The sequence below is a fragment of the Temnothorax americanus genome, unplaced genomic scaffold (genome assembly GCF_048541705.1).
Source record: "Temnothorax americanus isolate GAGA-0224 unplaced genomic scaffold, ASM4854170v1 Scaffold24, whole genome shotgun sequence".
Taxonomy (NCBI): domain Eukaryota; kingdom Metazoa; phylum Arthropoda; class Insecta; order Hymenoptera; family Formicidae; genus Temnothorax; species Temnothorax americanus.
Genome location: NW_027509381.1, coordinates 2,223,374 through 2,244,207, shown reverse-complemented (window position 1 = coordinate 2,244,207; position 20,834 = coordinate 2,223,374). Strand labels below are relative to the sequence as shown.

Here is a 20,834-nt window from a genome sequence, read left to right as displayed (position 1 = left end):
TCGCAAAAACTTGTAATTTTATTTTTATAAAATAATTATCCGTTATATTTTGTTACTTACTTCAACCAACTGTCCTTCCAAGTACTGTTGGGAAAAAATGTGAGGATGCTCTCCAGAGACAATGTAAATATAGCTTTCTCGTGGTCTATAACTTGCGACACGTAAAGATTGATCATAGTGTCGCTGTGCGACACAGCGATGAAGACTCGATTGTACGACACGTCTACAATATGATAATCTTTGCAATCCAATTCCGTGTTAAAATGCGCCGGGACAAACGTTTGATTCTTATAGGAGACGTACAGATCCAGATGCTCCGACGTTCCATTCTGTTAAAAAGAATTCAAGCAACGATCAATGAAAACAGGTAAATTCTGAATCTTATATGAGAAATTTTACATATAGCATCGTAACACTTACCTTCGAGTTTTTCATAGTGGCGAACATGTAGTCACCTCTGATCTGGAAATTCTCAATGTTTTGAATAACCACGATAAATTCCTTTCGTATAGACATTCTAACTCGCAACGCATTGTTCGCTCTTTGATACCAGGGCAAATTTCGCAGATCCAGCTTCAAAACCGTATTTAGTCCAGTAGGCTCCGTGCGTTCAACCAATAGAACGCGATCCGAAGACCAAAAGAATGCCTTTACGAATTGGTGAATCGGTACCCAGGATGTTCCACGATCGGTCGACAGCCACAACTGAAATTGAAGTATTCCAAAGTCAGAAAGAATAATTTTCGACACTATCTTATATTCTTTAAAATAAAATAGGAACGGTATAAATTCAGAATTTAAATAATTGCTAACAATATTATACCTTCCGCGCTGGATCAACTTTGTCCAGTGCGATGAGCACCCGTGGGTCTAATTCGTAAAACGAGACTTCGCTCGGATGAAACGGCACCGTGACCCTCTGGATCGTTAGACCGTTATTATATGTTATAAAGATTAAACTATTCTGACTGTCCACGAAGACGCACTGCAAAAGAAGAAAAGTCTCGAGAAACGCTCTTCGAACAGCAGAATTGGAAATATGCCTAAGAAATATACGAGCCATTTATTTCGTAGGAAACGCTCTTGTAAAGCGGAACTCACGTGTTGGTAGTACTTAGGATGATTGGTGAATTTGTCCACAACCGCATAATGAGCATTGGGGTCGGACGAAACCCTGAACAGTTCAGTCTTATTCTCGAACGTCTCGCCGTAATCGTAACTGATGTACACAGCGCTAGGATGAGTCGGGGAGGAGAATTTACCACCTCCTTGATAGCGTACCACGGGCGTGCTATCCCTCGCTAGACATATTATTACGTTGGAGCCCTCCCCGACCCAATGTACCATCAATTGCTGATGCGAATCATTTAAAGCATTGACCTGTAACGACAAAGAAACAACATTTTTATCGAAAGGCATCAAGTATCCATAGAAAAACTTATATAACGTAAAAATAAAATAATATTTATCCTACGTGAAGTCGCACGAGGCGGCATGACGAATAATGATCGGAGATAAGAGATAACAGATAAGGGGTTCCGATAAAATAAAATTTAAAAAAAAAAACCAGAGAATAGAGAAAAAATAAACACGCAAAACACAATCTCCGCAGCCAGTCGGATGTGAGCCAAGATTTATTAGCGGTTGGACACGAGATGCACGTGCGTGTAACTCGACATCTTCAATAAGTGTAATTGTAGACGGATAGATATATGTATAGCGGGAGATGAATCATTGGGTATAACCATTCGCGGAAAAAATCTTGCTATCTCAATCAGCTCACATCCCGTCGGTGTCCGATATCACGTTGCTTTGTTCAATATTCAATGTCACGCGAAATGTCGTGCAAATTCTGAAATGAAAAGAATTAAGCAGCGAATATAATTCAGGACGCCGTTGCGCGTAATCCAGAAATGCAAATTGAATGGGCAAAAAAATTACAGAATCGGCTTTAAAAATCGCACGCGGGGAAAAAAATTCCACGATTTGAAGGTCGATCGTAGTAACGTCAAAAGTGAAAGTTAAGAGCTGTGTCCGGTTCCTTCGTTTTTTAATGCAATTAAGGTAGACGAACGACGGCACAAGGATGAAACGTATCGCGTTCGAATGAAAAGCTATTTAATTATATTAATCGAGAAGTTGTATCTGATAAAATATAAACCGCTCGTAATATACAATGAGCTTGCAAAAACAAGATAGTCCATTCTAATTACGTCGTGGTACAATTAACTATTGAATAAAAATTAAAATATGCTCACTGCTTATATGAATAAGTCGGAGATGAGATGGTGAACGTTAAATAAGAGATAATAAATCTAGCGTGCAAACGATAAGTTCGGAATAATAAAAATATGAGAAACGAAGAAGCGCGATAGATAATATTGTGATTGTTCGAATAAATCGGAGGTGAGAGAGTAAACGTTAAAATAAGAGATAATAAATATAACGTGCACGATGAATTCGGAATAATAAAAATAAGTAAAACGTAGATAATATGTGATTGTTGCTCACTGATTATGCTTATCGAATAAATCGAAGGTGAGAGAGAGAGTAAAAAAACGTTAAAATAAGAGATAATAAATATAACGCGTACAATAAACTCGGATCAATAAAAATAAGGAAAACGGAAATAAATAGAAACAATAACTTCCTCCGCCAGTGATTAAAACCAAAATGTTTTGACGATTAGATCGCACTTGAGAAGGGCTCAAACCGCGAGCCGAAACGTAGTGCATACTTTTTTTATTTTGTGCCAGTTAGTCGAGAAATAAAATAATATTTTGAAACATATAGTATTGAAAACATAATATTGATACATTATATGGCCGACCGAGATTAACGCTTGTCAAATAAATCGGAGATGAGACAACGAACGTTAACCAAGAGCTATAAATAAATATAAGGTGGTGCGATAAGCTCAAGGAATAATAAAAAAAAAAAGGGAAACGAAGAAACACACATAATACTTTGCGATACATTTGTAGCCGACTGAAACTCGTGGCGACAACGTAAAACGCTATTCTTTTAGGTGGCTCTTATCTCCTCGGCCAAATGACGAACTGCGCTTTTTTTGTTATCACGAAAATAAGTGCTCGCAACGCATGCATTATCCTCGTGCGTGTTCAAACGTGACTAAGCCCGCGACGACGACGTGGCGTAAGGCGTAAGGGGGAGACCGGGAGACGTATGTACAACGTACTACGCAGGAAAAATAAACCAGAAATCGCGGCGAGTATACTCATTCCCCCAAAAACGGCGACCTTCGGTAAAGAGAAAAAAAAGGAAAGTCCACGCCGTCCAAATAATGACGGCGCGATGCTTAAAATAATAACGGCGCGTGTACATACGTCCCGACGACGAGCGTCGGCGGGGGCGTGCTGTTTACGAAGTCCCCCGGACGGCGCGGAAAACTCGGGAAAAGCAATAAGGAAGAAAGAAAAATGATACGAAGAATGATATACGAGAAGATATGCGGGACGGTTAGTGACCCCTTGGCGTGTCAATAACGTAGCGGACCCGCGACGCTCCGTTTCTCCGTCTCTCTCTCTCTCTCTCTCTCTCTCTCTCTCTCTCTCTCTCTCTGTCTCTCTCTTTCTCTCGTCCGAGATTGATTTAATTTACTCCGGAAGAGAGAGATAATACGGCAATTATTGCCCCGGCTTATTCGCGCGCCGCGCACAAAGGACGGCGTTGTGCGCCGCCTATCTCTCTCTCTCTCTCTCTCTCTCTCTCTCTCTCCCGACGCGACGCGACGGTCCATTGGGAAAAATTCCGCAGGACGACACGCAGCAGCCAGCGGAGGCCGGAGGGCGAGGGAGGCGGAGAAGGGTGGGTGTGTGCGTGCGCGTCGCGCGCGCGCGCGCATACGTGTAGGTACGCGTCGCGTGTATGCGTCCACATATGTGTGTGTATTCGTGCGGAGCGTCTATTTGCGCGAATGTGTCGGAAGACCCGGAGGTCGTGCGACGTTTCTTCCGGTCGTTCTCGTACGCGACGCGAAAACAATCGTCGTCGTCGTCGTAGCCGTCTTCGCCGCCGCGCCGCGCCGGTCGAATTGCGACGCAACGGCGCGGCGGCGGCGGGGGCGACCTTCGGACGATCGAGCGGTTAGGTTAACTACTCGTATTGCACGTACGTACCTTCGTCGTGATGTTTGGATTATTGTTCGGGTGCTCCGGCAACGGTGCGGGCGCGGGCGCGGGCGCGGGCGCGTCTCGGCGCGTACGCGCGAATGACGTTTCCCCGTCGTCATGCTCCTGGCCGCGCGGATCCGCGTTCCGTCTGTCGACAATAAGCGGCTTCCGATACCGCGGATCGCTTGACTCCGCGACGTGCAGCCGCTTCGCCCTGTCACCGTACCGCGCTCCGTAATTGCATTCCGTTAGCAGGACCAGATGGAGGATAAACGCAAGGTAGTAATAGTGGGCCGCGCTCGACCGACCGGCCATCTTGCCCAAGACTGACTCCGCTCGCCGCGGGAGCGGCTGTATTAAATGCCTTGAGTCGCGAACTATGCGCATGCGCCTCACGCCAGACGCGCATACGTCGTCGACGGCCGCGCGCGCGCGCGCGCGCGCGCAGGTGGCGCGACGAATCCGTTCGAAACTATATTTCGAAAAATATCAATGAGGGAAGCACTTGTTTACATATATATGTTAAAATTTAATCCAATTTATGTATTGGAGATAATTATTTAAAAAAATTACATTGTCTGCACTGTCGAGAAAACGTAAGGGGCGGATTTTGTACTCGTGCCATATGTAATATATTATTCTTCAAATAAAGAAAAAAATATATCGCAATTCCTTTTTGACACTGCAGAACGCGTTAGAATTATTATACAATTTTCACTACGCAATAGAATTATATATCGATAATCTATTGATTGTTAAACGCACGAAATTTTTTTTGCGAAGAAAATTTTCCGAGGAAAAAGAAATAGAGAATCAATCGAAGAAAAAGAAACTTAAATTAACGTGACGTGATTCTTGTTTCTATCCGCGTTCCATATTTAACGCTAAATATACGTGTTTGTGAGATTCTACGGACGATATTTAATATTTTCCCATGCAAATTGTAATATACAATTTTTATTGGATAATATATAAAGAATTGTCGATTAAATATTGCGCGACAGTTCCGTAAGGAGAACCGGTCGCGAAAAAAGAAACAACGTTGCGACTCTCTTTCCCATTCCATATTCCGTGTTTGGCGCAAAATACGCTCCGTTTTCGATTCTGCAATGCGATTCGAGAAATGCATTTATCCCTCTAATTTTTCTGTATATAAGAAGATAGAATCGTCGAGAATTGAATTATTACGCGCAATTTGCGTTCCGAAAGGGAAAGAAAAGGAGAATTTGTTGTAAATATGAATCACATACGAAACGCACGCCATGATTGATCGAGATTATCGCTTTGCGATTGATTTCAGAGATTTGCTGTTATACCTTAATTATTTGGGCTTCTGCGGGTCACCTGCATGAATCAACTATTGTGAAAATAAATGCAATTGAGATAAAAGAACAAGTAAAAAAAAATTGCGAGTAATTCCATTTACTGCGCAATGAAATATGACTAACATAAGATGTATTGCGCACGTTGTAGATAAAAATAAACTTCCACCGACCCTCATTATTCGTACGTGAAATGAAAAGTGACATCACCCAATATTTTCCATTTAAACGGTTCAATTTATCATGAATTTAATGTATGTTTACCGTTAGAGCGAGAACCAATTAAGGATCATCTCCTATATATATCCTACACACACGCACACAATCCTATTCTCCCTTTTACGAGTAGGACGGGTGTTATTCGACAGAAGGGTGTGTCAAATTATTGAACGCGACCACCCGCGATCGATAAAATATGGAAAAATAACGGAAAGGAAATTTCCCGACGGGCGACGGATCGGGCCGGATTGAGGGGACGATGAGTGCTTCTATAACGGCGGCGCGCAGATGCGACAATAAAAGTATATTAGATAATAACATTCGTTCTCTCCCTCTCTCCTTTCTCGCTACACTCTTATTTCCTAGTTGGAACGTTGTTCCGCGTCGTAGAGTCGTGGTTACTCGCGCGACGTGGCCCCGGAATCTGAAAATGCCATCAGCTGAAAGCCAAATTTTCATTCAAGCTTCGACCGTGTGCGTTCAACTATATATTATATATCTGATATATATCACACATATCCGACGGTCGATTTACGATAGCTTGTTCAGCGGCTTGACTGATCGACACTGAAGACTTCCTCACCTTCGTCGCATGAAAAGACCGTTAAACTCCGTTATGGACATCAAGGATGTCCCTTATTTTGGATTATGAGATATTACACGTCGTTTATTCTGAAAACGTACGAGTAACTTGATAAATATTCCGAAGATTCTGCTTGCGCGACTCAACGTATAGAACGACAGTTTTGAATTGTAATAAGATCCAATTCGAATCTTTTAGAAATATATAGGACACGTGTAAATCGAATCGTACGATCGTTTATTGACCAAATATATATAGAAATATAGCAACTCTGTAAATGAGACGCTACAGCATTTCGTTTTCGAAGCGAATATGGCTTTTTTGAATAATGTACAAGTGATTTATATGGAGTATTTATATGGACATCCCGGAAAAAATTTATATATTATAATTATATACAAAATATATATATATATCCATGTTTTCTTTCTCTTGTATACAATCTCTATTTCACATATACAAAAACATATTAACGAGAAAAATTAGAAAATAATTGAAAGTACATATTTTCTAATTATTTTTCAAGTAAATCTTATCATTTTTCTTATATATACGAACAGAGAAAGAAAACATATATGGACATATTTTATACGTAATCGTGTACGAAAAAATATTTTCCGTAATAAATATAATAAATAATAAACGAGTATACTCTCTATTCTTTTAAATAAAAAACTATCTCTTTTCTTCTTCTCTTTAAAAGTTTATTTGTCCTCGTTGTTCCATTCGACTGAAGAGGACCTTTAATAAAAGCCAAAATTAGTTTCAACTGAGGAGTGATTGAAATGCACAGGAAACTCAATTGGAAGGTATTAAAAGCGCATAAAAAGTATATAATTGTATTGTCGAACGGACATCAGCGTCCATATTGGCCTTAATTTAATCTTCTATATGGTTTCTTTCTCTCTTAAAAGATGCAGGGTGTACAAAAAATACCACACTAATACGGAGCAAATGATCGACTATCTATATCGGTAAGAAGTCACAGTTATTACATAATATTAGTAATTAGACGATTGAGCGAGACGGTGTGTCTCGAAAGTTTCGATGCCACGATTTTATTACTGTTTATTACCATTATACAGCACTGTATATGATATTTTGACGATTTTTGAAACCTTCTAACATGGAGCATATATTGATAATTGGTATTAATGATTTACGAGAGCAAATTTCAATCAAACGTATAAAAATGAATAAGACGCATAAAATATTTTGCGCATTTAAATAAAACTCAAAAATTGATTTTGCCGCAAACTTTTTTCTTATTTTCCATTGTCTATATAAATGTACGTCAATTTTTATGAACTAGCAGAAGTTTCGATTTCAGAGCTGGTTGATTAAAGTTTAAAATCTTTAAAATCTCAATCCGCAAGGAACAATGAATAATCCATTTCTTCGGAATACATGTATAGTTGCAAAAATGCCAGACGGAGATGCTCAAAATTAAATGTATCGCTTATCGTGTTCGGAGTGCAGGACACATCGATGTAATTAAAATGATTTATTTTGCAATTCGCACACTAATCAATGAGTGAATGTTGAGCTAAACGCGATTATAGCGCGCGTCGATATGCGATAATCGGAGCGAGCTGATCGATCACTGATAGTCGTAAGACGAGAGAACAAAAATGCAAAAATAGCCTTGCCATTTATCTTTCATACCGCGAATCTATTTCGGAAGCTTTTTGTCCTAAAAATGCGAAGAACCCCAGCGAGAAATGACCCGTCGACGTCTAATTAGACGTCTATAGACGTCGATAAACGTCGATTCGACGGGTCATTTCTCGCTGGGACAACACGAGGCAAACCCGCTATAGACATGATATTCACATCAGATTTGATAGAAATCTGACGCGTTAGTTTTCTCGATGTGTTTTGTGTGTGTGCGCTTTAATATATATTTTACATATTTGTTACAACGACGTAACTCAAAAATTGCAGAGAATAGTGAAAATTCAATGCACAGCTGAATAAATAGCTAATATATAGCTAGATATTTCTATTCCTCCACAATGTAATTCATTATGCTAAAATCGCATTTAAAATATTACTTAAAATTTTAATAATTTATAACATTCAAAATTCAAATTTATTTTCTACAAAAACTTTAATTTTTTTCGAGTTATATATTTTACTATTGCAACAAATGATATGTGCGTATTCTAATTCTTCAGTTTCTTTTCGTATATTACACGGTACATAATATTATAAATAGGACTCTATCCTGAAATTCGACAGGAATTGTAGGATCTAAAATCGGCGATTCTTTTATAAATAGCTCCTTTTATAAACGTTTGCTAAAAAGTGACACTAGAATATATATGTAATAAAGATCAACGTTTACTTTGCAGATTTATCTTTATTGATATAACGACAATGTAAACTTCGACCGCAACGCGAATAATTTTGCATCTCGCCTAACTTTAAATGTAGCGATCTTTAAAAGTCTGACTTTCCGATTCGTCATTAATGAAGAGGAGATTTCCCAACAGTGGGGGGCCGAAACATTCAACGTGACTAAAGCGTATTACCAAATCACTTCTCTATCATATATTTGCATATCGCTTGCGCATCGATATCGCGCGTGTTGGCTTATTGCTCCGATCGCCTTTATCTCGTCGACAGTGAAAGGTAATACTCTTCTGTAACAATTCCACATCCATTGTCTAGAAGGTTGTCGCTGGGCAACAAGAATCTCTCGTCCAGTTGCGTTAAAATGCTACAGAGGCGTGTATTTCGTGCTTTCAAAACGAAGACCGATCTCCTTTCTGAAATATGATTCCCTTATTATATGCGAGGCGTGTCTGTTCAAGAACGACATCTTACCTTGCTCAGCCCGAGAGAAATAATAAATCGATTGTACGAGGAACAGCGGACGGGGCGTTATCGCGCCACGGACGATTACGTTGTCAGTCTCTTTGCTTTCGTGTGTGGACGATCTAAAATTCGCGCGCGTTTTGCCCGCATCTCTCCTCTCTCGAAATAAATCGACGGAGTCCGTACGGAGATTTTCGCGCGCGCGCCCATTCATCCCCGATAATTCGATAATTCGCGGTGGACGTAACTGGGGCGAGAGTTATCGCGGCGTAGTTTCCTTTTTTTTTTTTTTTTTTTAAGCCCCCGCTCGACTTCGCACGCCGCGCGGAAATCGATACCGTTAAAAATAGACGGCTATGTGCTGTTTGCGTTTTGCGCCGTCACGTGCCAACACGTGCTCCCGCGTGCGTTCGGCATTTAAACGCGGACCAATTTCGCAAACGCAACTTTGTGCTCGCAGTTGTCGCGCGTTGGCTATTGTAATCGCGTAACTTGGCGAACCGCGCTCGCGCGAAGAGCGGGATCGAGGTCGAGCGAGCGCGAACGAGCGCGAACGAACAGCCTGCCTCAACGAGCGCGAATGATATTTATTGGGATATTTATTGAGACAAATTGCTCGTTCGCGCGCACATTTATTCGTTTCAGCTCGACTGTTATATATGACTTAAACGATCGTCTCGCGATAAATAGAAAAGAATCGAAAGGAGAAAACGGATCGAGACGACTGCGATGTCTCATTTTCTCGTATTTCCACGAGCTCGTTTGCTCGTGCCCGTTCGAGTTGTTGCTACACGGTCTTTCCGCTGGCACCAATCACGCTTGATAGTTGATCGCATTTTATTTCTCAACGAAGCTGTAAAAAGGCACATTAAAAAATTACACGTTGACCTTAACGAAGTTTGAGGGTAAAGTAATCGGCGCGTACCTATACAATTACATTTTCGTGTCTCGCACGATGACAATGATTAGGAATGAAGCGAGAGATTATCAAATCCGTTTTACAAGCGAAGACGGAATTCAATAGAGCCAATAATATGATGTATAGCGTTAGATATAAAGAAAAACGAGTACTTTTTCTTTTCGCTTAGAGAAAGATACTGTGCCGCAAATGCGTTCTAACGTATCGAGGATAACAATTTGAAATATACAACCAAACGTTTAATTTAAGCGAGTATTTAATGATGCATATTGCAAATTCTTTTCGTATTAAAGCGACCCCATCGAGTAAATGCTCGAGGAAATTTTCATTTAATGTTGCTGATAATCACTGATAATACATCTCGAGAACGCCGCCCAGACGTTTTCCTTATTGAAAACATACGGGGAAGACCGTTTTAAAACGAAAAGAATCACCATGTCAAAAATTTGACAATTATTATATATATATATATTATCTATAATAATAATAATTTTTATTTCTTATAATTTAATACTCTTCATCGTTCTGTATTTATATATTTATAGATATATTTATATATAAAACACATAGCTATGACATACCAAATGTTGTGTTTATTTAGCAATGCGACTCTGATATTCAATTCAATGTCCTTCGCTAAATGCACATGCACGAAATTATAAAAGCGGGTGTACGATCGATTTTGATTAGAATTATTCTCGCGGACATAACGTGTATGTATGCGTGTATATAGCTCCGTATATACAAGTCTCGTAATAAGCTTAGCTGACAATACAATTTTTCTATACGAACTTAAATATCCCAAATATTTGATGTGGAGTCGCAGAATTAAGGAGACTATCGCAGAGAGATTATGTTTCGAATAAACAAAGTACACACCGGATCGAGTCGCATCGAGATAAAAAACAAATAAAACGTAACATTTCCTCGCGCATTATCAAAAAAGCCATTACAGTTCTTCCAAAGTGTACACTAAACTAAAAATTGTTTCCGAAGCGAAGGAGCTCTTAGAACGTCTCAATAGAAAATCTCTGTACTCTAGAAAGGAAAAGATAAACGTGATAAATATTAAAAAAAAAAGAAAGTTAACAATTACAAAAGAGTAATGTATAGTCCGCGTGTCACGCCAAATGTCGAGTTGGAATCAAGTGAGATACAATTGATTCGCAACAGTGATATAATACGGCTATAATAATTTACCGTAAGCCCTCACTTAATACAAACTGTATCATTTGCGCGAGTCCAGAGGTTTTTAAATACTCTTGCAATTCTGCAGAATTATGTGATATAAGGGGAGCGTGTAAAGAGGAAAGGAGAATGGGAGGTGGGGAAACTCTCTCTCTCTTTCTCTCTCTCTCTCTCTCTCTCTCTCTCTCTCTCTCTCTCTCTCTCTCTCTTGTTAGTTATTACATTTTTTTTTATAATTCTTCAATGCGGTATTTCCTTAGGGCGCTGCATATTTAACAATTTGTTAAAAGCTAGTTTATATAATATTATGTCCCAAGTTAGTGTGGCTCTTAAAATATATGGCAGTCATCCGAACGCAAACAGACACGTTTGCAGGAAAAAAAGTCAAGTAAAATACTGCGGTGCGATAATATGATAATGAAAGCGACATATCCTAAGCGATCAACACGGCTGGAATCGTTCTCGCCCTTCATTCAGTATTGTCGGAGATTATATCTGCTCTGTGTAACACGAGAACTCGCGTGAAATGCAATCAAATGCATTGAAAAAAACGTTAAAATTCTGAACTCATCGTGAAGAATAATTATAAAAATCATCATAAATCGTGACTAAGATATATCTCCTCCAAACCTTCTTTGCGGACTCAACAAGATCGTCTTCTTAACGTTCTTTAAAAAAAAAAAAAAAAAAAAAAAAAAAACCCCATTGCTGAAGTATAAAAACATCGCAGCAACTTATAAAATACTTTGTACCACGAAGAAGACGTCATTCGTTTCATTGACAAGGAAATGATCGTGCATCTTAATGCGTGATAATACATACGTAAAATGTAATGGAATTAAATCCCGTGTCAAAAGTCTGATCACGCTAACGTGGGACATCGAAAATGTCGCTTGTTCAACTAGCAAATATTGCAAAGTGTCCAAAATTCATTGAAGAACTAAATTTAATTAGACTTTCAATAGCCTACACTTGTAAATATCAACATATAACCGTTTAAATATCTCCGTTCTTCGAAAGTAGGCGTTTTCAAAGACCCGTTCAATCCGTCCTTCAATTCATTTCATAACACCGTGTGGCCATGTCTTCTAATTTTATATTAGCGTTGCTTTAACCATGTAGAGCGACGAAACATTTTTCATAAACATGATGTTGTGCAGACGCATTACGAGCGGCTTACACCGTACTTCACTGCTCCAGTTTAGCTGAAAATTAGTAAACGTGAAAGGTGTGATAATTATTTTATCAGGACAACCAATAATTGTCACTTCCAATTACTGCTTTTGTCTTACAATTTAGTAATCATATGTACATACGATGGCGAGGTTACAAGAGAAAGGATATAACTATGTAGAAAATCAAAATCCTTGTAAATCATTAAAATGCATTTTACGATTTCTCAAGGTATTTAATCAGTTGCGTCAAATAAAATTTTATATTAGCAAAATTTAAATTAAGATAATCACAATAATTGGCAATAAATCATCGCTCAAAGTTCCTCGCAAGGAAGTTCGTTATACTTGTTCTACTTTCAATTATTGCAACTTATGCATTTATACACTATTATTATTTATGAAATACATATGTTACACAAAAAAGATGCTACCATATAAAAATTTCAACGCATCGCGTAAATAATTATACATTACTTATAACTAATATGTAAAAAATAGCAAGTATATTCCGTCTTTAAGGAGCCACATATTGTGTAATATGTGTCTCGCACGCGTCTGAAAGTAGACGCGCGCGGACGATCGGTTACCTCTACGATAAAAGTTCCTGGGAATATTCTGATAGCAGAAAAAGCAATGAGAAGAATAAATGACGATGTCAGAAGCGGGTGATTGAACATAGCTACAATATAGAATTTGACAATAATGCACAATAATCTGATTATCTACGTAACACACTATATCTTATGCAAAATGAAAAAAGTATTCAAAATGAAAGCGAATAGCTATGTATATGCGTATTAAAAAGCATCTATTTACGTCGAACAATGTGATGTAGAGAATAATTGCGTTTCACATATCCGTCGTTACTGCACGAGAATCTTATTGTTAAAGACAGTAGTAGATTCTCTGCAGAAATTTACATCGATGTGGAATCTCTCCAACTATGTTATTCCTGTGGCGTATCACTCAAGCATTTTTCTCGTGAGATATTCCGGCTAAACATTTGTTTGGCGAAACACAGAAAGCTCTACACACATCCAAACCCTCTCGTTTCAGAGATTTTTACGTAATCATTCCGCATTCACAATTGGAAGAACATTCCTGTTGTATTTTCCCAGAAGCTAATCATAACGAAAGACCAAATAAAAAAAAGAAAAACAATTGGAATGATGATCGATTAATAATCGTGCAATAGTGTACGACGGCAGAATGATCTAGAGGATTGTGTGTGCGACTCACCGCATTTCTAAATGTTGTTCCAATTGTGTACTGTTTCATACGTTCATTGGTATCGCTTTCTACTTTTTGGCTTTTCTAAAATATGATAAATGCAATATGATCGAATGCGATAGGAAACGACGCGAATGGATTTCGTATGATGTTGGAGTGAGGGCGCGTATCTTTTTCGATTCATTGGCTTATGCTTTACGAGACGATCGTCCGTCACTCGTGAATGACAATGACGATGAATAATGTTTTCTACGATAACCAAATAAAACGTTGGCTATCGTATCGTCTAATGATTAATTGAAATGATATTTCAAACTGAAGAGAGCTGAAGAGAAAAAAATCAAGAAAGATCATTTCGAAAGAAGAAAAATTAGTGTCGTAATATGGAATACGAAGAGTGTTGTTAAAAGGGAAGTAAAGTGATGGAAAATGATAAACGCGTATTTTTTTTATTGCTAACAGAATATTCTCTGTCAATTTCATCGGGACGTGTTCGAAAGGATGAAGCAAGATAACAACTAAGTAACACAGGCACCTTATATACAAGAATACACGTCTTGACTTGAAACGCTGCAAAACTTAGTGATTCATACAATTCGTGATATAAATATTCGCAACATTGTCAGATATTGTAAAAATGTAGATTTAGAATTTTATTACGACGTAAGAGAGAATATTTTATTGGTCAACAGAATAGTTTATTTGTAAAATTTTTTTACACAATTTATTCGGTTTCGCTTGAAACTTGCGCTCAGTCAAATGTCCATATTATCTTAAAATTCTTGTGTACGATATTGCAATAGCAAAATTTCTTAATCAACACTTACTTTTTCTTGAGAGTGAAGAAACTACGCCGCTTAGTTTCGGCTTGTGTCGGGGCTGGCAAGGTGTGAGCCCTGGATGTGCTTGCACCTGATGTTCCCTGTGCCGCTTGATTTAACGCAGACACCCAATCATTCATTTCGGTATCGTCTTTGGCCTGGAACAGGAAGTCGGATCCGCTTTGCGACCTGTAAAGATAAAAACAAGTTTACGGCGATATCTATACATCGCAGAATGCGTATAATTATATAACATCGAGTACACTGACTTGACTCGGAAGACATGTTTCTTCTTAGTGTAATCACTCGCTACGGTAATAGTCGCGCCTCGTAAGTCAAGAGGAGCCTCTCCTTTGTACGGTTGATCGGGTGAAGCTTTGTACGACTTCTGATCTTTATATACACATAAGCTCTGCCCGCGTACGACCATGTAAACCTTGTCCCAGGAGCGATTGGACGCCTTCTTCGTCGTACTCTCCCACTCGTGCTTCCGCTGCAACGGCCCCTCGAACTCGTCGTCGCTCGGACTTCGTTGCTCTGGAAAAGGTAACAGGTTTTAACTATCTATTACGCGATAAGGAGCAATTTGCTAAAACATTTCGATAAGTCGCATCATGAATTATTTATACGAGAGAAAAACGCCACAGTCTGCGTCCCTCGCTTATCGGATGGACGATAAAGCTGCAAATAATCAATGACATATTATTTTAATCATAACAACGCATTCGGTGGAACACACCGCCCAGTTATAACACATTTCCCAGTTCCCTATTATTCTAATTTAGAGACCGCATTTGCTTAACGTTTGAGCTTCCCAACGAGCCAACATACACTGCATATTTATATTTATGACACTTGGAACAAAAACAAGCCCCGATTACTCATTCCTTTATTTGTTAGGCGTAATGCATAAGTGATAGGATATAATTTAGTTTCAGTAATGTCTTCCCATTATGTAACATATAATCATAGCAGCTGTCTTCTTGAATACACGGCAAATGATGAAATAATTGTTAAAAACCTACATAATTGAAATATGATCGATTAGTAAAGAGATTAGATGCCAGATTCCACCTGAATAACATTTCGATATAGTGTAATTTAGAATTCCGCGAGTTAAAACCACACTAATAGATATCATATTCCCGATTTCCTCGAGCAGTGACATCATTTATTTTCAGCCAAGCTGGACCACCCGTTTTCATACTTTGTGCTGTAAATATACTTCTTATATAAAGCAAAGTTGAAGTGTAATCGCGCGAGCGACTAACAAAAATGTGTAAAAAAAAAAAGTAGAAAAAAAAAGGATATTTGACGTTCAACGAACGAACGTGTAAGTGTAATTATTGCATAATTACTGCCTCGATCGTGTAAGTCTCTTTTCTCATTCACTTACCAGAAATACTGTGCTCATCATCACTCACGCCACTGCGATCTAAACTCGGCGACTTGGCGGACTTTCTCCAGCGGAAGCTCCTGAATGGTGACTTGCTGCGGCTCCGTTCCTTACGTCTTGAAGCCTCGGAGCCACTTCCTTTCGGAGCTTTACGACGTACGCAACACACATAACGTTCATTAGCTTACTTACGGTCGTACCCTAGCTTGTAGCAGAGATTTGTGTCAGGTAAACAATTTGCCGCTAATAGTCCTCATATCCACACGTGTTACGCGTTATTTTTTTTTCCATGCTTTCTAACTACATACAAAGAACATACGAGAATACACACATGCAACATGCTCATGCTTAAGATGCCAAATGAGCAATGCATGCTCGTCAAACTGTATGTAACAAGTAGGAAGTACTTTTCGCGTTTATCGCATTATAAATAATAGCTACGTTAATTTAGAAATATATATGTAACATATCTAAATATTTTTATTTCTAAATATATTTTATATATATATATATATATATATATATATATATATAGCTATACCTTTGTCTCGAGGAAATGATTTTCTAATTGGAAAGATACGTATATCACGTATACCTTTTTGACATAACTTTTAATATTATGTATATAAGAAATAAATAATCAAAAAATAATAAGAAAGAACTGAATTTGAAAAATCTATTGTTTAGTCTTTCTAATTTGTTTACTGTTAACTCTCGTTTTAATTGTAAAAAGCTAAATAAGCCTCCATACGACTGGGGTGATTATAAGCGAATTTGCTAAAGGATAAAAACCGCCGTAGACGTACGACAATCGTCGTCAAATGAAGCTCCATGAGATTTACTCACTTTCTATATATGGCTTTCGTTCTCTCCTTAAAAAATTTCCATCGTGAAAGTCATAGCATCGCGAAATTTCACAACGCGAGCGATTATTATAGAATAGTTCGTATGAGAGAGAGAGAGAGAAAGAAGTGAGCGTATGTTAATTAAGATGACGATATCTACAACGAGATGCAGAAAATAAATCAACAAACGACACGCTGTATGGAAGTAACTCGGTAATCGTGTCTTCGTTTATTATTCCTTTAATCGTTTTCACTTTTTCTTTTTCTTCAATTCGTATAACTTCTTATTATAGAAATTAGAGAATGGTAATTCACACATTCTACATATATAATATATCTGTAATGCTTTTTTAATTTAGACGTATATATGATCGAATTTGTAGTTTTACCCCGATTCTCTGAATGACATATTAAAGGGATTTTCTTAGAGAATAGAAGAAAATTTTTCTATTGTCGGTTGGCCACTGACTATTGGGAATCGTTTACATATGAGATTAACGGTTTTTTTTTATCGCTTAGAAATGCAGTTTATTTCATTACATTACAGAAATACCCGAGAATTTTTTTAGATGTCTGGCGATAGGCATTGACAGTTTTGAAAACAGTAAAATTGGAAATTTAATTTTAATTTTAATTTAATTTTCGCAGATAAAGCTATAAAATGTTACGCTTTATTTAATACACTATACAGAATTCCGGATTTCGTTTTAACATGATTTTTTAACTCCGGGGACAGAGTTGAAAAATGCTTAAGTATTTAATATTGACAATTTTGAAGAAATTGTGCTAGTGTTGTAACCGCACGTGAGATTCAAAACGATTCCGTTTCATTACCGTTAAAAAAAGTTGTCGAATAAGCTGACCTGATGCCGTGTAACAGCTAGTGATCGAAAACACTTTCTTGCATTCCCCTGTAAGCGTTATCGCTTATCGCGGCGATTCCGCGCGGAGGGATCGGGCGCGGCTCTCGCTTTACAAGAAGCGAGAACCGTGCGGTCTTGTATTTCACGTGCTATATCGTATATCTCGTACCGCGAGTCGCCAGCATTCGTGCTTGAAAATCTGCCGATTCGCCCGTCGCTCGTCCGCGTGAACAGTTTGAGAAACGAAATGTTGCGGAAAGCGTTATACGTTTTACTTTTCCTTTGCGCGCTGATAATTCTCGACAGTAAGTGCACGCTACATTATTTTACCCCTTCATTTGTCGAAAGAGATCCCTTCTTTCTTTGTCACACTCCTGCTTTCTTTCTTCTCTCTCTCTCTCTCTCTCTCTCTCTCTCTCTCTCTCTCTCTCTCTCTCTCTCTCTCTCTGCCACGATGTGTATTATTTTTCGATAACAATTAAAATGAAGTTGCTGGCTTCATATATTATATGTCAACAGTCACTTCAATTCGTGGCTTTCGTGACTGTCGCGAGTGATAGAAAAGTTATTGCAGTTTTCTTGCAATCGAGAGAGAAAGAGATTGATTGATTGCAAGAAAACTGCAATAACTTTTCTATCACTCGCGACAGTCACGAAAGCCACGAATTGAAGTGACTGTTGACATATAATATGTGAAGCCAGCAACTTCATTTTAATTGTTATCGAAAAATAATACACATCGTGGCAATTAAACCCATCCTCAAAAAATTAATAAAATTTTTCAACCGGTTTTAAGTAATTAAATAATAAGTAATTAATTTATTTAAAGGTTTTAAAAGCTTTTTTTTAACGAGAAGTCAGCGTGTGCTCGTAATACTTGCCACTGAATGGTAATAAAAATTACTTTTTATTTTCTACGACGATACGTCTCGTGTCTTGAACGGTGAAGTCTGACGATGAATGAAAAATAAAGTCGATCGTAAAAAGTTACCACGTATCCGCGACGATTGGCGACGTAGAAACATGGAATATGCAATATCTGATCTCGAGGGACTGATGTATCGGCTCATGTCGGGCGTAAAAAAATAAGGGATGAATACTTGTTGTGCAGAAAGGTCAAAGACGCCGCACTCACCGCCGGTGCAATTAATACCAGCGGTGTCACGACCCGCGCCACCCTGGTCGGCTGCCGCGATAATCGATCTAAAGATGCAGGAACTGTCGTCGCAGCATTTCGCGGGGAAATACCTGGTGCTTCTCTTCTACCCGTACGACTTCTCGTTCGTCTGCCCCTACGAACTTATCCAATTTAGCGACCGCATCGCCGAATTCCGAGATCTTGGTACGAAGTTACACATTTTTCTTCCCCCGTTATCGTTGTTAATGACGTTACAAATACGATTTTTCAGCAACAAAGTCGACGAAGAGTACTTGTAAAAAAGAAAGATTCGTCAAACAAACGTTTGGAAAACAGACTTAATTATTTTATATTAAATTTGGTTGTTCTTTATCCCGAGTTTTTATACTTATGACAATGTTTCCTCTTCTATTTTATCAGTGCTAATCAATTCTCGCATTTTGCACTAGGCTCGGAGGTAGTAGCGATCTCAACGGATTCCAAATTCTCGCACTTTGCGTGGGTGACGACTCCGCGAAAGCAGGGAGGCTTGGGCGAGATGAAGATTCCGCTGCTCTCCGACAAGAGTCGTCAGATAACGCGCGACTACGGTGTGTTGAACGAGAAACAAGGATACGCGTACAGAGCTCTATTCGTTATAGATAGACAGCAGATCATACGCCATGTGACGATCAACGACGAAGATCTACCACGATCGGTGGACGAGGTATTACGAGTTGTCAAGGATTGTTGTTTCGTGGATAAAAATGGCAATATATGTCCTTACGGGCCGCTGCCGACGAAGAACGCCTTCGGAGAAGAACCAGACTATTTCAGCACGAATTGATCTCGATCGTGTGTGAATCGCATTTCTATATACTGGGATTCCTCAACTATGAATATAATTGTTCGTTAATTATATGGTTTGCGTCAAAATCAACGATTGTACAAGATTTGAATTGATCTTGAGCAATCACTCACGGTAATATCGTGGCAGCTAAGTGGCGAAAAATATTAATAAATGACCTTTCGGCACACATAGTTTGAAATTTGAGTATTTGCGAACACTTACTTGTCGGCGTGCGGATACCTTGCGGCGGAGCTTTCACAGATGTCGGCGTGACAGGCGAGGTCCCATCTCCATCCCGGAAGGACAGCTGTCTAGGTCTTTGTGCATGCACTACACCACACCAATCACAAAATCATGCTATGTATTACTCTTATGATACATCGTTTGTTAAATGCGTCTCGCGTATATATTCATCACGGTTATACCAATTACAACGCGATCGCTGTGATTAATAGCGTGAAGGCGTGACTCTCGACGTTAATCTACAAGTTCAATGATTGATTCTTCACAGTGGTATGACCGTACGAATATTCGAGTAAATTCTATATGCAACACGTATATACGAATGATAGAACCCAATTTCGTGCTTTCGTAGATCTAGAGTGACGAATGACGATTTCATGAGTGTGCTTACCTTCCAACAAGGCATTATATTTCAACGTAATTGTGCGATAGACGGGAATGAAGTATAGTATAGTTAACAAAGGTGTACCTACCAGGTGAATGAAATGGAATTGGCAACAGATTAGTATGATCGAAAATTGAGACTATAATTAGAATTTCGCTCGATATTTCATGTCAAGTTGTTATATGTGATTTCACACGTGTGCGGTACCAAGTATCTAAAATGTTCGATAAATCGTGATAAATCGTGCTTTCTCGTGACATAACTGAACTGCCAGACGACAGAAGGAACATCTCGGGCAGAATAACGGGCCATCACCTGCTAGAGAAAAAGTTAATAGAAGCAAATAGTGATTTATGCGGGCGAGAGCGATAGGTGCGACGTGGCTATGAGTAGGTATGCTGAAAGATACAAGATTATTGCGACGTATGTGACTTAACGCTAACGTGAAATCTGAAGAACAAAGCTATCGTTAAGTACTGCTACGAAGACGTGATCTGATCATCCATCCATCACCAGTTTGTGAAATTATGGGATACCTATATACATATAGGATATGATTCACTCGAGACTACAGTTTCGAAGGAGTTGCGGAGAAATTAGAAAGATGTACTCAGATGCAGAGACGTCTCACGCTTTGACAAGTTTCATACCTATCGCGTAACACTCACCTTCCTTGGGCTTGTCTTGAGGCTGTGGTGTACGTGTAGAAGCCTTGCGATGTGCCG

General features: G+C 38.8%; 3 protein-coding genes across 8 annotated transcripts in view; 1 reads left to right on the top strand and 2 right to left on the bottom strand.

Moving 5' to 3' along the window:
* The window catches only part of LOC143898734 (sortilin-related receptor), a 13,451-nt gene extending 8,912 nt beyond the window's left edge, over positions 1-4,539 (bottom strand). The window contains exons 1-5 of the mRNA XM_077408406.1: positions 4,140-4,539; positions 1,102-1,380; positions 824-985; positions 421-705; positions 61-329 (exon numbers count right to left, since the gene is read on the bottom strand). Of these exons, the coding sequence (XP_077264532.1) occupies positions 61-329; positions 421-705; positions 824-985; positions 1,102-1,380; positions 4,140-4,520 (1,376 nt within the window). The 5' untranslated portion in view covers positions 4,521-4,539. The remainder of the gene's footprint in view (positions 1-60; positions 330-420; positions 706-823; positions 986-1,101; positions 1,381-4,139) is intronic.
* Positions 4,061-20,795, top strand: LOC143898735 (peroxiredoxin-like). Of its 3 annotated transcripts, none has more exons than XM_077408409.1 (3): positions 4,061-4,131; positions 18,626-18,856; positions 19,102-20,795. In XM_077408409.1, exons 2-3 carry the CDS (start codon positions 18,724-18,726, stop codon positions 19,476-19,478), a joined length of 510 nt encoding a protein of 169 aa, XP_077264535.1. In that variant the 5' UTR covers positions 4,061-4,131; positions 18,626-18,723; the 3' UTR covers positions 19,479-20,795. The 3 variants fall into 3 exon arrangements, with proteins under 3 accessions (XP_077264535.1, XP_077264534.1, XP_077264533.1); XM_077408408.1 differs by lacking the exon at positions 4,061-4,131 and adding an exon at positions 15,895-16,034; XM_077408407.1 differs by lacking the exon at positions 4,061-4,131 and adding an exon at positions 17,609-17,819.
* Beta-spec (spectrin beta chain) overlaps positions 8,600-20,834 on the bottom strand; it is a 38,548-nt gene continuing 26,313 nt past the window's right edge. The window contains exons 8-13 of one of the 4 annotated variants that reach the window (XM_077408402.1): positions 20,778-20,834; positions 19,704-19,811; positions 15,807-15,953; positions 14,680-14,947; positions 14,417-14,599; positions 8,600-12,389 (exon numbers count right to left, since the gene is read on the bottom strand). In XM_077408402.1, coding sequence (XP_077264528.1) covers positions 12,386-12,389; positions 14,417-14,599; positions 14,680-14,947; positions 15,807-15,953; positions 19,704-19,811; positions 20,778-20,834 — 767 coding nt within the window. In that variant the 3' untranslated portion in view covers positions 8,600-12,385. The remainder of the gene's footprint in view (positions 12,390-14,416; positions 14,600-14,679; positions 14,948-15,806; positions 15,954-19,703; positions 19,812-20,777) is intronic. The other 3 variants (XM_077408404.1, XM_077408403.1, XM_077408405.1) reach the window with 3 other exon arrangements.

Coding starts and splice junctions, on each gene's coding strand:
- LOC143898735 (XM_077408407.1), top strand. CDS start 17,762: ATGTTGCGGAAAGCGTTATACGTTTTACTTTTCCTTTGCGCGCTGATA. Junction 17,820..18,625: donor CGCGCTGATAATTCTCGACA/GTAAGTGCACGC, acceptor CTTGTTGTGCAG/AAAGGTCAAAGACGCCGCAC. Junction 18,857..19,101: donor CGCCGAATTCCGAGATCTTG/GTACGAAGTTAC, acceptor ATTTTGCACTAG/GCTCGGAGGTAGTAGCGATC.